Genomic DNA, 16,167 nt, shown 5'->3' with positions numbered 1-16,167 from the left:
CTTTATAAACATTGGATTGCAAATTTTATGCAGTCATGAGAAACTTAAATGTGCAACGATGTGCAGAGTATAAAGAATACATTCCGACACCGTATTTTGCTCTTTCTAATGAAGAAAAGAGGTCGTACAAGCATGGATCTCAAAGAATGTTTTTCTTTTTAAATATACCAGTCGGTATAGTCATTACAGTGCGGTGGATTATAGTAAAGAGCAAGGAGCAAACATGAATTGCATAATGAAAGCTTCTGCGAGAATCGTCAAATCGTCTTGTTTAAAAGATGGCGCCTAGCTTATTCTATTAATGGAACCTCCGTCATTACACTAATTTACAACATAATAAATTACACGCGTTATCACTGCTGATCGGTAAACAGTCACCGGCGCGCAATCTTGAAGAATTTCTGGAAGAAATGAAGACGATGGATATAAAATGTTAATTATTAGCATTCAACTTGACTACAAAATGTCGGATAGTTAATAGCGGTTGAGACAATTTAGTGTTAAAATGGAAAGTTAATTTATTAACTAAAAGTTTGTTAGCGAAAGGAAGATTGTCTGCTAATATTTTGCACGTTCAACGTCGTGTTCAGGATAATTTAAAATATTTATCTTACGAGACATGACTTCGTTATCAGGGATCTCTCGAGTCTTGGTTAATGCAATATTGACGTATTTAAATTATTACGAATGTTTTGAATGACGATTCGACATTTAGATACGGTAGGATGGAAGCAATATTTCGTGATCGACGTGGAGCACAGCTCGCTCCTGTTTCGTTCGTTATTCAACGTGTAAATCAATCGGTCGTTCTCGCTTCAGTGGAACAATTGTGACGTAACATTAATGATCCAAATGGATCGTGTCATCGAGTCAACGACACTGCCCCTGTCGAGATGATAAAAAAGCAGGTAGCTACTAGGTTTACTATGCTATAATTATATCCAACTGTTTTAATGCGATTTAGCAATTATTTTCGAGCAGGAAGAAGTTTGCTCGGTTAAATGAAACTTGAGTTTAATAAGAAAACAACTATTAAATATTGTAGATTATTTTTTATTTTATTCACAGATTTTCTCTTATGACAACTTATGTGTAATACAATGTGCTGTACTTTCTCTAAACACATCAACTTCTTCCGGATTCAATTTTTTCCAAACTTTTCACGTAGTACCTTACAATTATCGAATAAGTATGTTACCATTAGACTATTACTAGAATCATTACGTGTTAAAGGACAAGTTGAACACATGTTCGCAATCATAAGTACATATTTCGATTGCCATAAAGTTGTATTGCTTGTATCCAACTTGTAGATATCCAGCAGCTTCTTTTAACACAGTCATTAAGCCGCCCCAATAAACAAACTAGAATTAAAAACTAGTTAGGTAAAGCGCGTATTAATATTCCGAGAGAGAGAGAGGGGTGGGGAGGGAGAGAGAGAGAGAGAGAGGGAGAGGGAGAGAAAGAAGAAAATAAATGAGCGGTTTGCTATTTTTGACCAACATATGTGATATAAAATCTGCAAAACATAAATATGTCGAAAATACGATTTCCTAAGTGCAATCAATTCGGATAGAATATGATATAGAAAATATTGGATGCGTAAAACACATAACGTATAGATACTGCGCGTAATAGCATATCTCGTTCCATCGTCGAGAGACATGGAATAAATCTAAAGAAAATGTGTGCGATTTTCATAAATAGTATCTATGTTTTGTTTCACTTATCTTTTCCAAGAGTCGTTATTACCTTATGCACTTAATACTGTAAACCCTTTTATCGATAAAAAAACGGACAAATATTTCATTTATGTCGTTCGATGTTTGAAATGCTTTCTATAGAAACGCTATTCCGTTCACGTTATTTGCTACAAGAACCGCGTTAATCGCGAATGTCATCAAGGCGAATCTGATTTTGATCTCATCTGATTTTCTTATTGCATCAAGTCCTACTTTAATTTTCTTCTACCTAAGATTCATTTTTTGCTGGCCTTCCATCTCGTTGAGTTTCAGGCAGCTAAATTTGTATCTGATCATCATTCATAGCACCTATACGTCGTTTTGCTTCATTATCTTGGTACGAGTATTATTGCTGTCTTTTCAGTTTTATCACTTTTTATGCTTTTTCCATTGCCCACTATACTTTCTACATCTTTATATTCTTTTTTATACTCTTTAATGGATGAAGAAAGATCTTGATGCATGTTGCACCTCGGTCTATAGAATTCTGAAACTTACAGTGTAATAAACGATATAACGGAAATACATCTAAGATTAGATTATGATCTACAAAATATCGTTTTCATCTATTGCTAGATTAAAATAAATTAAAATAAATTGAATTAGTGATTTCTTTATGTATATTTTCAAAACTATGTAGGAGAATGCTAATAGGATTACACGATTAAAAATTAAAATGACACTTTTAAAACTAATCGATAAGTTGACGAAGTTTTATGGAAGTTAAAGATATAATAGTTTTTAAATATTTTAGGGGATAAAAAGCATGTTTGTCTGTAAAATGAAGTACAAAGATAATTTTAGTAATATAACATTAATTGACAACGTAGCGACTTTTAAAACAGGCTTCCTGTAAGAAGCCACATTGAATTTATACAGGTACATGACAACTCCTTGGGATCTCTACCAGAAGATCCTAATATTTCGTCACTTTTACTTACGCGCCAGATAACTTTACGAAATAAATCTTCGAAAGGTATTACCATATAGGTTAACCAAAATTTGTTCCGAAATGCGTCTTAACCCTGCGTCTAGCGATCAAGAGGATGATCCAAATGCGATATATATATTTATACATATACGGCGCGCCGCGTAGACCAGAGGCTGATGAACGATGATGATATAACGAGGGAGATGCACTCCGGACGTCTCGTAGGAATGCAGCAATTTAGCGATATCAACCAGACCGACGCGGCTAATTCTATCTACGCGCCACTCGATAATTTGTTCGCTGGAAAATTAGATCGGCACCACTGAGAAATCGCTAATTACCGATCCTTCAGCTCAGATCCGACGACGCGTAGACTAATCCATCGAGCAGAAACAGGACGAGGTCTGGTTGCGTTGATTTTACGATTTGAATTTTGTCGAATTAAAGCGAGTTAGATCGACAGCTACCTGATTATCAGCTATCCAGTCGAGAACTGGAACAGATACGTAATAAGCAGACCCATTGATCCATGTATCATAATTTCGTAGCGAATTAGAGAGTAATTGATCCAACGTCAATAATATCGACCGTTTCATGTTGGACATGGATAAAACGTGACGTGATGGTTTTTAGCGAATTCGAATTGGTTTGATTAATTTGAAGACTACAGAAGGAAAACAGGATAAGTTTCCAGTGTATTTTTTATGACAGAGCTATTTTATAATGTAATATGTATTTTAAACCGTAACTTCATAATTTGATATGTATAATTGTTAATAAATCTGATATTAACAGAATTGTCTTATTGGAGCTTGCAACTAAAAATGTATGCTCTTTAAAAAATGGTTCTAAAAATGGTTCATAATCTTTATAGTTTTAAATATATTGCCTATCTTAATAGTTCTTATATCTTTGGCCTTTTACAAAACATTAACTTATGAACTATTTTTAGAAGACATAGTTACACTGCGGATTTTTATGAATTTACAATAGAACGTACAGAATGTATAGAATATATATAGTAGAGTATTCGTTATAACTTTTAATAAGTAAACTAAATCTCTACTTGAAATATAAATTTCCATAAAGATTGGCTACCTACTTCTAGCTTTAGAGCACAAATTGTTTTCATTTTCAACTACATCATAATAAAATACTACTTTTCTACTCATACCATTACTCATGACACTGCAATAAAAAATCAATAAAAAAGTATTTATTATGCTTTTCTTCTATGATCACCATATTCTTTTGTTTATAAATCTCCTTCATTCATGTGCCAATCCTACTATTTGTTGCTTGAGATCATGATTGGCGGTAGGAGTTGTTTGTGGATTTTATGGGGATATTCGATTTTATTAGTGGCTTCTTTATGGCCTATTTTGGCTGTGGTCAATCGAAATGGCACATCTTGGGAACGCTGACATAAAACGCTCAACGGAAACATTGTGAAGGATGATACATCGATATCAGCCACTCGAAATACGGTACAAACACTCGTGATGATATATTTCAGTATAGTAGGCTCGATTAGGTAATAAATTATTCAAGAGAAACAGAACACTGGAGGTCTGGACATTTCGCGACGGCCAAACAGTGTTGCATTAGTCTGCAAAGTATACACTCGTGGCATACTGCAACCCGTAAATTTCGTGAAGGTTAGGTAATAGAGGATCCGACATATAAAAGCCATTGTGATGCTATTATTATTACATGTATATTGCACTATAGGTGGAAGTGTCACAATACAAGGAGGCGCAATTCCGATGTGCGTGTGTGAGTTTGAGTAGTGTGAAATATTAGCGTCATATTTCATATTAGTATCGTGTTACGATGTGTGACGCTGTGCACATGAAATGTGTCGTTCGCGTGGCAAATATTGTTTTCGATGTAGATATTCATTAGCGTAATAAAAATCACGAGACGAGCGCGCGCTCGTTAGGATTTAATAACTATTCTTTTAATTTTATCGTTAACGTTTCTCTTATTAACGTTATTCTTATCTCATCTTCCAAATTAATTTTAATATCTTATTATACTAAAAATTCCACGAGCTTGACACAGTTTTTATGCAATTCAATTTTAAAAAAGGATGATAGTTTGCAGAAATTATATGAAATTAAAACGGACTGAACAGTAAAATTTATGTAAACATTGTACCGTTAAAAATAATACCTCTTATGTGAAAATAATCTAAAGCCATTATTCAAATAAGAAACTAGACTTCTGCTTAACGCGTAATTCTAACCAAATATTGTAAGATTCTATCACAATATAAAAACAAAGTAGAAACGAATTTAACCAAGAAAGTGGGGCACTGCCTATTTTTCGATGGAAGAACAAACTATCGAATCGGTCGATTCGCCACAGGCGAGATCACAAAGCACCGGTTCGAGGGATAATACCGATACAATCGATAATATACTTAAATATTTAACGTTATTCACGAACTGGTCTATAACTACGATTACGCGTTATATCCATGTTTTGTATCAACGCGATCTTTTCTTACGACCGGTTGCTCGGTATGCTCCCTTTTTCCTTCAGAGAGTGAGGGAACTAACCACGTTGCATCGAATCGTCGTTTCTCCGTTTCGCGCGATGCATTAGAACCTGACATTAGAATTACTAGACGCGGTGACATCGGTTTTCGATATTATTGAACGATATTTGTAGAGCCGATTTTCGATGTCACTGAAATGAACGACATCGATGTAGAAACGAACGTAGTAGGCGTGTATTAAACTCAAGACGATATTTATCGTTCATATTAAGAATTCTCTTATAATTGATAGATATTATAAAAATAAAATTGTTGGTGAACAATAAGATTACTATAAAAACTGTTGAAAGAATATTTACCATGGAAGTGATCTGTTCGTATTATAATATAGTTCGTAGATAATATCTGTTCGTATTAATTAATGGATATTTGAATGAAATAAAAATGTAATTAGATTAAAATGAAGTTCGAGATATGCAATCGATATTATCCAAACAATCAATAAACTTGTTTACTTATTCAATGAGAAGTCTAAAGTTATTTTATGACTTTGCAAAATTAAATTACTTTCATTTTAAATATTCCCAGAAGTCTTAATTTAAACTTTAAACAAAATCTCCTTAGAAGCAACACATCTTAATTGATTAATATACAGGTAACTAATTTTTTAAACGTATGTTGCATAGTACGCGGATAAATTGACAAAGCGAAATTCGAGGTCCGATAATTGACTAAGATGTGGCAGGATCTTTCGGTATTTGGTTTCAGCGATGCACGCGTTTTAGTGGGTCGTGGATTATGGAACTAAAATTAGTTAACCCTCCGGTTACCACCTAGTCAGAAGAGTTTACAAAAAAGTCATCGCGACACAACAAACAAGCCGGTTAAACCGACTATATCTTCGTGTAAGCTTCTTTCGCGATAAACAACCATTATAAGGACCACCTAATTCTCTGCTACTTTTACTCCCGATGAGCTGCATCCAGTCGCTCCCCAGCGTTAAAAATCCATTATCGAGAAAAGGTACATGCGAAAGAGGACAACGCTGTTTTCTTTCTGCTCTCGTTTGCATCTTGTCACTATAGGATGAGCTGATTAAAGCTAATCTGTCAGTTCTGCATTTAAGCTGTTTGTTTTTAATTTATTATCTTCAATTTTGGTGTGTAGGTCGTCAATCTTTAATACATAGGTCGTTAAACTATTGGAAACTAACACGCCAGTTACGTTATAACCAAGCTTTGCTAAATCTAAAAAAGAGGATCTAAAAAAAGAGAATAAAAATACATAGTAAACCCGTGATTCAAATAAAAAACAGTAGAAAATCGTTCGGGCTAAAAGGCTTCGTTCTCAACTGCTATTATACGCTTTTAAAAAACTCCATGAGTCAAGCTCTCAAAATTCCATTCCGCTTAATAATTCGCCGATTTCCTCTACCGTTTCGATCCGTGTTACATAGCTCTTAATTGAATTCCGATAAAGCATAGTGATTCAGAAACGTAAGAGGGAGAAAAAGGGCGAAAAAAGAAGAAAAAGGCGCGAAAGAAGAGGCAAACGGAAGGATCGAAAAGAGATGCGATCGGAAGCGTGGTGTGGTCAGGTGACAGACAAAGGTGGAGGCCCCCTAAAGCTGCGTTCATAGAGCAGCGCGAGACACACCGCTGTATAAAGTCGATCCTCCACCGACGGGAGCCGTCAGTTCGGCACGACACCTCTGTAAAGCACGACAGAGAAACTCGTCTCTCGGTATTCTGTAACATGCAGCACGCTACCGTGGCTGCAGCTTCTCATTTTCTCAAAGATCGAGCAACCGATCAGTGCGCATCGTGAACTCCGTACATCGTATTGCACGTCGTTAAATTTTTCGTGAACTTTTCGGCGGGAATAATTTGAAAGAGTGTCGTATGAAAATAAAAAACACGAGTATGAAATAATTAAGTGGTTAAAATTGGTTTAAATCCTGGACAAAATTTTTATTCTTCATCTGTTTGTATAAATTCGCTCGACTGAGAAACAATTCGATGCAGGTGATACTTTGTGTTTTGTGTTGATAACGATCTCTTTTTATAGTTGTTTTATAAAGAATATAATATCATATCTTCTATGAGGAATGTCTGTTCTATGAGGAATTTGATGCAACTGAGGCTTAGTGTTTTCCTGACTATTTCATTCATGCTAGACGTTCCATAGGAATTTTAAGATCGACCTAACAGATTGATCTCTTGTATTCGATCTTTTTTTACATTGGGGTTGTGGGGTTGTACCAGATTCTATGTTAGTACATGCTCGACACGATTTTTTTCGTATCGGCTAGCCAACTTGTCACTCGAATCGAATTCTACGGGTACCATTTAAAGTTCAAAGGTAATCGGATTCCTGTAACAAGTTGGTTTTTATATTTCTGGTCGCTAAGAATTATATTTTATTGTCGAGGAACATCGTTGACAAATTGAACGAACAAGATTAAGATATGTAAAGGATGTGTCAATGAACGTGAGCCATTAAAGAGTCAAATATGTTCCTGAAAAGCGTGCCAGGCCGAAAGAAACGTGACAGAGAATTCCGCGTCCGCTAAACTATGACGTGAACCTCCTTGCTTCTGCCAGACAGCTATAATCTTTTTTCCTCCGCGCCGTCACGGCACCACGAGATTCTTTTTCTATCACAACATACACGGTACAGCTTAAAGCACTTTGTGCCACACAAATCTAAATTTACGGTCCCTTTGACGGCTTCCACAGCTATTTTCGTGGACGAATGCAAGCGGCCTTGACTTTGTGCCCCTCTTCGCACGTGAATTTCGTTCTCACGTCCCGGAAGGCATTACGTTATCACGGTAAAATGTAATTACTAACATTCTCCAACCCACTATAACCCAACTCTCACTTACTTACGTATGGAAAGATTATAATTAATTATCATTCCTCACTAATCACAGAAGGAGTAATAATTATCATAAATTGACTGCTTGTTAATAGAAAGATTAGACCACGGATGTTCATGCATTAATATAAATAAGTTAAAATATGCAAGAATACACAAGAAGTAAGAGTAAGTAATAATTTAGAGAGTAAAATGAATCTGCATTTTTATTCACATTCATGAAAATATGAATTTGCATAAATATCCATTGTCTAGTAAGATTTGGGTAAATATCTAAGTAACTTTTAATACAGAGTTACATTTTTGAAGTTTAAATAATCTTAAGTATTTTCAATAAAACTTCTGTATTATGCATGTATTTGTTGAAAAATCAATTTCTTTGCTTACTTTTCATTCGATCTCATTGCGATGGAACTTGCATAAATATTAGATGATGCCTTCAAGTATGGTATTTAGTACAGTAACAACGTTTGGATATACAATGACGGAGATGATCGCCTCCCGTACACAATGTGTTAAATTACATCACGTTATAGCGGGTTAACTACTTTGAGCATACTTATTAATAACGTAATTACATAACTATCTTCTCCCTACTCTAGTTTAATTTAACGATCCTACCTTTCTAATGTCTAAATAATTACACTCTTTACAAATATACCATGTAGTTTTATCCGTAATTCAGAACAAAAAAGAAGAAGAATTTAAGATTGATAGAAACTACCCTATTTTGACAACTCTTTCTAATCACGATAAGTTTAGAAGAAAATTAAAAGAAAAATATTTAAGTATGCTCTTAAATTGAATCTGCAGCTAAAGTCTGTTATAAAATCCATAATTTATCCACCATCTCGAAAACGCGAGCAAGTAGCTATCAAATATCACGAAGAAGACCCAGTATCTGTTACATGAGTATTTTGCTCTCTAGAAAATCGGTTTACCCCCGATCTGTCTTTTCACAAACGTGTATTAATAGTTCACGATCCCAGTGGGTCGATAATCGTAAAAATAAACGGTGCTTCGCGTTATACCGACACTTGCGTAAGTACTTACTTACTTAGATCCATTGGAATGGTGCTATTCTTTCTGGTGTGTTTTCGCTGTAATAAAGTAACGCGGTCTCATAAACATCGGTCATGAAAAAATAGACAGCGTAATGAAGAGTAGAAGCTGTTTGACGAGGCTCTACACCACTTTGTAATGTAATTAACACGTAGATGCTAGTTTAATGATGATTATATGAATTAATCTTGTTATTCATTAAAATATATTACACGATATAATAACATAATTAGAAGACAAACTAATGGAATAATTTATTTGAAAATTATAAATTATTTTAATAATTTGAAGAAGTATCGTTGAAGAATCATTATTATTAGATTAAATGGAAAGCTTTTGCATTTTCATCGCGTTAAATACTGTTATATGATATTTACAAGATTGATATGTTACAATCAGGTTTCACTTCGTATTTGGACGTGAAACAATTTTAGAGACGCTGAGTTCTACATAAGTTTTGAATTCTTTATTCTTTCAGTCATGACTTTGTAACAATCTAAATACATAGCAATCGAATGTGAGTATTCTTAAACGTAATTATTTAATTTCTGTTGTTTTAATCATAAAATTTTTGCATTATTAAAGAAATATTTTCAAATTGCTTATGAAATCTTTTAAACTACATGTTGCCAAGATGAATAGAAAAATCTGCTATCAAATTAATGAAAATACATAATTACTTTTGAATTGCTAATCAACTGTAGCACGTTATAACCATCGAACATCTCATCGAAAATGCGGAAACTTTCCGTTTAATTAAATATTTTGTCTTCGTATTACGACATCGTTTGATCGATACTCGGCTCGTTTTCTGAAATATTGCGCCATTAACGTATTCTGTGGCGCCATTTCATTCGAACGACATATAGATACAGCTACCGAATACATGCATAACCCATAATTCATATTCATCCGCAACGCGGCTACTTATCGTGTACTTACAGCGCACTTAACGTACGATATTTAGCTGGTAATAGTCCGTAATTAATGCACGCATACATCGCCACTTAAATAATCAGCTAATAGTTTAATTACATCAAGATCACTGAATGACTAGTTGCAAAATCAACAAAGCGTGTTTTCCGACTCGTTAAACATTCCGTATGAATATTACAAACACAGTGTAACACTTCACAAGTGTTAACCAATATTGTACATAAACGTATAATAATATACATATAAGTAAATATTAAACAATGTTGGACGTAAACAAAGTACCACGCGAGTGTTCATTTAAACTGTTCTCACTTACAAATTTGTTTAAGAACTTTCCGGTCGACATTTCTTATTTTTTATTATACCACGGCAATTTATATTTCCTAGCGTCAATATGATCTACACGGTGAATGAATGATTTCAAAACAGATATGCAACCATGAATTAATTTCATTAATGGATAAGATACAGCAACACGAAAACGAACAAGTATAAAATACATAAAATAATCTTTCACGAGAAAAGAATCTTACATTTATGGATCGAGCTCATAACTTTTCTATCTCTACTAACCGATTAAATTCGTGTTTACGATATAAATGGCTGAAATTATAACCCACGTAATCTGCTACTCGATCAATTCAATTTTTTCGTGGTTGCCGCGAGAAAAAAGAAAAACGTAAGCGTATCTACCGATTGTACATAATTACACCTGCAATAATTCCGTCTCCTTATTTTCCTCTTGCTTCATAAATTCCACGTGTTGCGTACCCATTGGCCCCACATTCCGCGCCATTTCAATTCCGCAAAATAAACATAAACTAATCCCTTTTGCTCTCGACTGGACCCATAAATTTCACCGCTTGATGCCGTGGCAGCGACACAGCAGCGTGGCGGGAAACGTGCCGGATAAACAATAGATTAAAACAGAGATAATGTAAACCAGGTGTAATTGAGATCGATCTACTGGAACCATCGATGTATGGCGCCAGCCGGGAAAAATCTCGTGCTGCCACGTTGTTGCAGCGGCGTTTAACTTTTCAGCGTGCGATATACACGATCACTCGAAAGTATCCAGACTCTTGTTTATTTTCGACAAGATGTAGTTTAGTTATGAGATTTTATGGATAAATTAAGATGCAATGATTTTGTTCTGTATAATCGTCATACGATGACAATGAAAGTATTCGAACACTTATCACTGAAAATTTTTGTGAACATAGTAAGTGCGTCATATGACACATTTTTCGGATTGCATCAGCACTGTAATAAGAAGACTATCGTGATTATGTTGGTAAAATTTTGAACTATATAGAGTATAACTAACTATATAGAGGTAACAATATATTTATTAGAAGCTCGCAGTTCGTGCAAAATTAGTATACAGATATAATATAATTAAGGATGAAATTAAATTGACCGTTCAAATACTTTGATGATTTTTGCGAAGTGTATGCTTGCAATGGATCTATTGTAACCTATGATACATTTTCGAATTAGTTTTAAATTTTACCAATATAATCGCGATACTTGTGCCTCGATACAGTGTTAATGGAATTTCAAAATCATTAATATAACATGCATAATATATTCATAAAAACTTTGTATGGTAAGTGTTCGAATACTTTCACGAATCACTGTGTGCAATAATATATAACTGGTAAAATATATTATAGCTATGTTTTTTAATAATCAATTTAGATTTACAGCCTGGCGAGTCCATAAAAAGACAGTAAGTGTTGTTTCTAATGATTAATTGACCATTAATTTGCACACTTTAATACAATTTGCATATTTTTACTATATATTCGTTATTAATATGTAGACTTCGATAAAATGGGTGCTGTTACTATCATGACCAAATTGTCCGGATACTTATGAGCAGTGGTGTATGTAATTCAAAACGAAAGAGACCGATGGAATGTTTGAACCGGTAGAAAAATAATTTTCCACGCGCGGCACGCTTTCAACGGATAATTCTATGTAGGAGAACGATTACGTTCGACAGGTCGACGCACGACTAATATCGATTCCCGTCTAACGCTCACTAACAACTGGAGCATGAAGGCATTATGTGCGTGCGTATACGTACAGGGACTCGAAGGCTTCTTTAATATCCAATTTCCTTCGTGTCGCATCATAACTCGTTTCTCACGATGCAAAATATGTATCTTGATCGTGCGTCGAATCGGAGCTCTTTGGCCATCGGTGAAGTGTTATTTGTGTGTCGTACGTGTGTGCGTCAGGAGTACTCGCGAGTTGGTTTCAATAAAATTTTTATTAGGCGGAATCGAGTTTTCGAGTTGTGGATGGTGTACTTGAGATATAAAGATATTGATGTAAATGGGACTTTTTATCTTAGAATTTTTTTATTGGAGATCGTTTTAATCAACTTTTTTTTCTAATATTTGTAGTTTTATGGTCTAGTTTTTTTGTGAGTTAAATTATGTACATATATTGTTGATTTTGCTGTTTTAATCAGTTTCTTCTGATAAAAATATTATAGCAGTTTGTTTAAGAATATTTAAATTATAATAATATTACTTATATGATACTATAATTTTTCAGATCAATCTAATTATCTTCAGAAAAGAATCAGAAATGGCTAAAGTTTAACGAATTAAATATTGTAGAACAAGTGAAGTAGAAAATTACTCGAGTTAAAACAGACGTATAATTTTAAGTGATGCAAGTATTGCAAAATTAATGAATTTCTTCTTATATCGTTATTTTAGAGTATTTTGTACTTCGTTGCTTGCAAATTCCTCGTACTCCTTCGTACAAATTTTACAACTAAAAATTTCTGAAAAATTTATGATAATTTATTCCCCATTTTTCTTGGACATAAAAGTTTTGGAAAGAAAAAGTCTCGATCGTCTTGAAATGGGAAACGGCAATTCGCTGATAGTGCAGGCTGCATCATCGTCCGGAAATCGAGGACACGACTTAAAAATAGTAGGCGATCCTCCACCCACCTTCAGTGCCATTAAAATATTGTTCAAACGCCGAATATATTTTTTCGGTCGAAATGCGTTCATTCTACAAACGACAGAAACGGCGCCTTTCTTAAAACAATCCTAAAAATAGTCCAGCGATTTCCAACGGAATACTTTATCGTTCCGCTTTCTCGATGAACGGTTCCAAACTTTTTGCCGTTCGTGTTACACGCATTCGACATTAGCATGCGTCAACCTGAATCATCATCAAACCATGCACGTTCACGTTACACATCTAATTATTCTCATTAATGTAATATGTAATACGTAACGAGCTCTGTAACAATCATGTCATTTTTTCCTCTATTTAATCCAATAAAATGGTTCTAATTCTCCTACGAAATAGAGAAATCATTAATAGAATCAAATAATTATTTTTCAAATTTTTCATTTAAAAAATATCTGGCTGAAACGAGCAGGTCACGTATGTACCCTGAGCGTTGAAAGTGGCTTGCAATTTTGCGTCGAACGTATTGATCAATCTTGTCAACACGCAGTTTAATTAAACAATTACAAGAGGAACAAAACCTGTCTTGTTCGTTCATGGAGGAAAGTGTAGCGAGAAAACCGGAACGACGAAAAATCGAAAAAGTTCACCGATTTATTGGTTTGACCGATGTAATTACGAGCAAACTATAGATCAAGTGTATCATGCCTCTTTCTATCTGGCCGCGCCACAACCGTTCCCGTGTAAATAATTTCCTTATCCCTGCTATCCTTCTATCCGTGACTCGCGCGGTCGCGTTGATCACAATTTAGATATCAGCGGGGAAATTCCTGCGTGCCTCTCGGATACATGGTAATGCAAGAAACAATAAATAATATCCGCGTACCATAAATCGGTGGAAAAGTTGCATGGAAAATTGCTGACGCCAGAGGTACCCAATAGGCGTAAGAAAGAGCACAGAAACGTAATATAGAGGGAAAAGTAGAAATATTGAGATTCTTGATTAAGGATGAATTATGATGCTGGCGGTTATAATTCTTTATAATGCCAAAACTAACACATTATTTTGGTATAAGATAGAAGATACATAATTCTATTTCTCTAGATATAATTTGCCATTTGTTTTATAAAATACAATTGATGATAAAAATATGTATGTGTCCCGATTCTTTTAATACGTATTTATTGCTGTACTCCAGAGAACGATACGAAAGTGATATTTTTATATTGATTTTATTATTGTTCTACAAATTTCTGTACTTAGTTTTGTAATATAGCTCTTGTTTCTTCTTTTGATTTCGGTTTATTCGACTTTTGTTTGAAATAAGATATTATCATGTTAGTTTGCTATCCAGATGCATTCCTAAGTATTTTATAACGTTCCTTTGCAGTATAGTTTTACCATTTAGGAATACAGCTGGGACTGTTTGTTCTTTCAACGCGCAAGTAACGTGTTTGAATTTCAATGAGATAATTTGAATTCTATTTTTACGAAACAAAGATCAGGTATCGACAATTTTTGTATTATCCCTAATTACACGTAATGATCTTGATTTTTTTCTGTACAATGTAGCAAAATAGCATAAAGGTAGCAAAAAATTAGTAATAACCATTCATTATCTAATTTTGTTCAAAGATATGAAAACAGAACGAAAGAAAACGTACATCTTGTAAATTATCGTAATAAACGGTTGGATGGTGCAAACGAACAAAAGCGTGTACGAGTGAAACGTAATTACTGTGATTACTGTGATTTCGATGACATTCGAAGAAACAAAAACTGAATCGAAATATCGTGGTGTGGTGCAAAACTATTGGAGTACTCGAAAAATGACAAAGAATTGTTCGCGAAATCATTTCGAAACTCGTTACGAAGAAAATTAACGAAAAGAAGGTTACGTGGAAAAGAAGATGATACGTGGAGCGTGAACCGCAAGAAAAATATTGTCCAAGATGGATAAAGCTTTCCTGTTCTCTCTATTGATATCTCTGACGGTAAGATCCGAATAATATAATCAAGGAAACGTTTACAATGATTTAACGCATGTTAGAATGATTTCTGAGCCAGTTCCAATTTGACTTGAACTTCAATGCCAAACTCGTAGATTAAATTAGTGTGCGGCTATTTGAACTGTCTGTGCGTATATGGAAAGAAAAAAAGGGTGTAAGTGCGGAGGCGGTGTCTTTGAAACCGATTCAAAGGACTCGCTTCTTTGAGCGACGCGTCATCAATTTTTATGGTACTTTTGTAAGCTTGTTTGGTTTTGAAATTAAGGAATAAATTAGTCAGTCAGATGTCTTAATTTCGACGAATATGGACTGGGTTGACAGTAAAAGTTATATTCTTACTCAAATACTTCTTTTTGACATTTAGTTCTTATCTAGAAAAATGGTGAAGGTTAAACTAAAATATTTTACTATTAGAAAGATATTTTAGTTTAACCTCGATTTCTCCAAGAAAATATGCAAAATTAGGACACTATAAAGTGAAGAATCTTTTTTTATCGAGGAATATATTAAAACTGGAATATTGTAAAATAAAAGCTAAATCTTTTTTATGGAATATTTGAACATTCAAGTCTTGTTCATTGCTTGTCTATATTATATATTCACAAATCAATATTTTATACTTTTAATCGATATTACTCATAACTAATTTAATTCCTGAACGAATCACGTAGGGGACCACGAACGACAGTGGCTAATCTCCAGATTGCGCGTGAATATAATAATTTATACGCTGCACAAAAATCGTCGTGCCGGTCGGTCGTTGAAAGTGATTCGTTGAAAGACAAATTACAGGATATCTGGCGCCTCGTGGTTCCAGCTCGTCCACGTTCTCAGCACATGCTGAAAAGCACAACTGCGTAGGGCCCACTTTTTTTTCTTGCCCTTTCTCTTTCTCTTCGATCTTTCCTCCATCTCCGCCTTCTTTTCTTTTTCTTTCTTTATTTTCGTTTCTCTTTTTGGTTTGCTCGAGCCGCACGAGAAGACCGAAAGAGGCGTCTTTCGTTCTTGTGTCTCGGGGGCTTACCACCACGGGCCAATAAAAAGTATCACACGGCCGTGTCTCGTTCGTGTCACGATGATAAGAGTGACTCTTTTTAGGAAGCATCTCTTTATTCGTGCGTGTCACCAAAATTCGTTGAAAGCGTGTCGGTGTATTTCTT

The 16,167-nt window shown here is 34.6% G+C and overlaps 1 protein-coding gene across 5 annotated transcripts in view; it reads left to right on the top strand.

Annotated features, from left to right (window-relative positions):
- The first annotated feature begins 6,855 nt into the window (after positions 1–6,855).
- LOC100745314 (thrombospondin type-1 domain-containing protein 4) overlaps positions 6,856–16,167 on the top strand; it is a 29,593-nt gene continuing 20,281 nt past the window's right edge. For 2 of the 5 annotated variants that reach the window (XM_003493116.4, XM_033323411.1), the window contains exons 1-2: positions 6,856–7,200; positions 14,634–14,992. In XM_003493116.4, coding sequence (XP_003493164.1) covers positions 14,951–14,992 — 42 coding nt within the window. In that variant the 5' untranslated portion in view covers positions 6,856–7,200; positions 14,634–14,950. The other 3 variants (XM_033323412.1, XM_033323413.1, XM_033323414.1) reach the window with 3 other exon arrangements.

The sequence above is a fragment of the Bombus impatiens genome, unplaced genomic scaffold (assembly GCF_000188095.3).
Source record: "Bombus impatiens unplaced genomic scaffold, BIMP_2.2 scf_0969, whole genome shotgun sequence".
Taxonomy (NCBI): Eukaryota; Metazoa; Arthropoda; class Insecta; order Hymenoptera; family Apidae; genus Bombus; species Bombus impatiens.
Note: the sequence above shows the minus strand (reverse complement) of the source record. Positions and strands in the feature narration are given on the sequence as shown.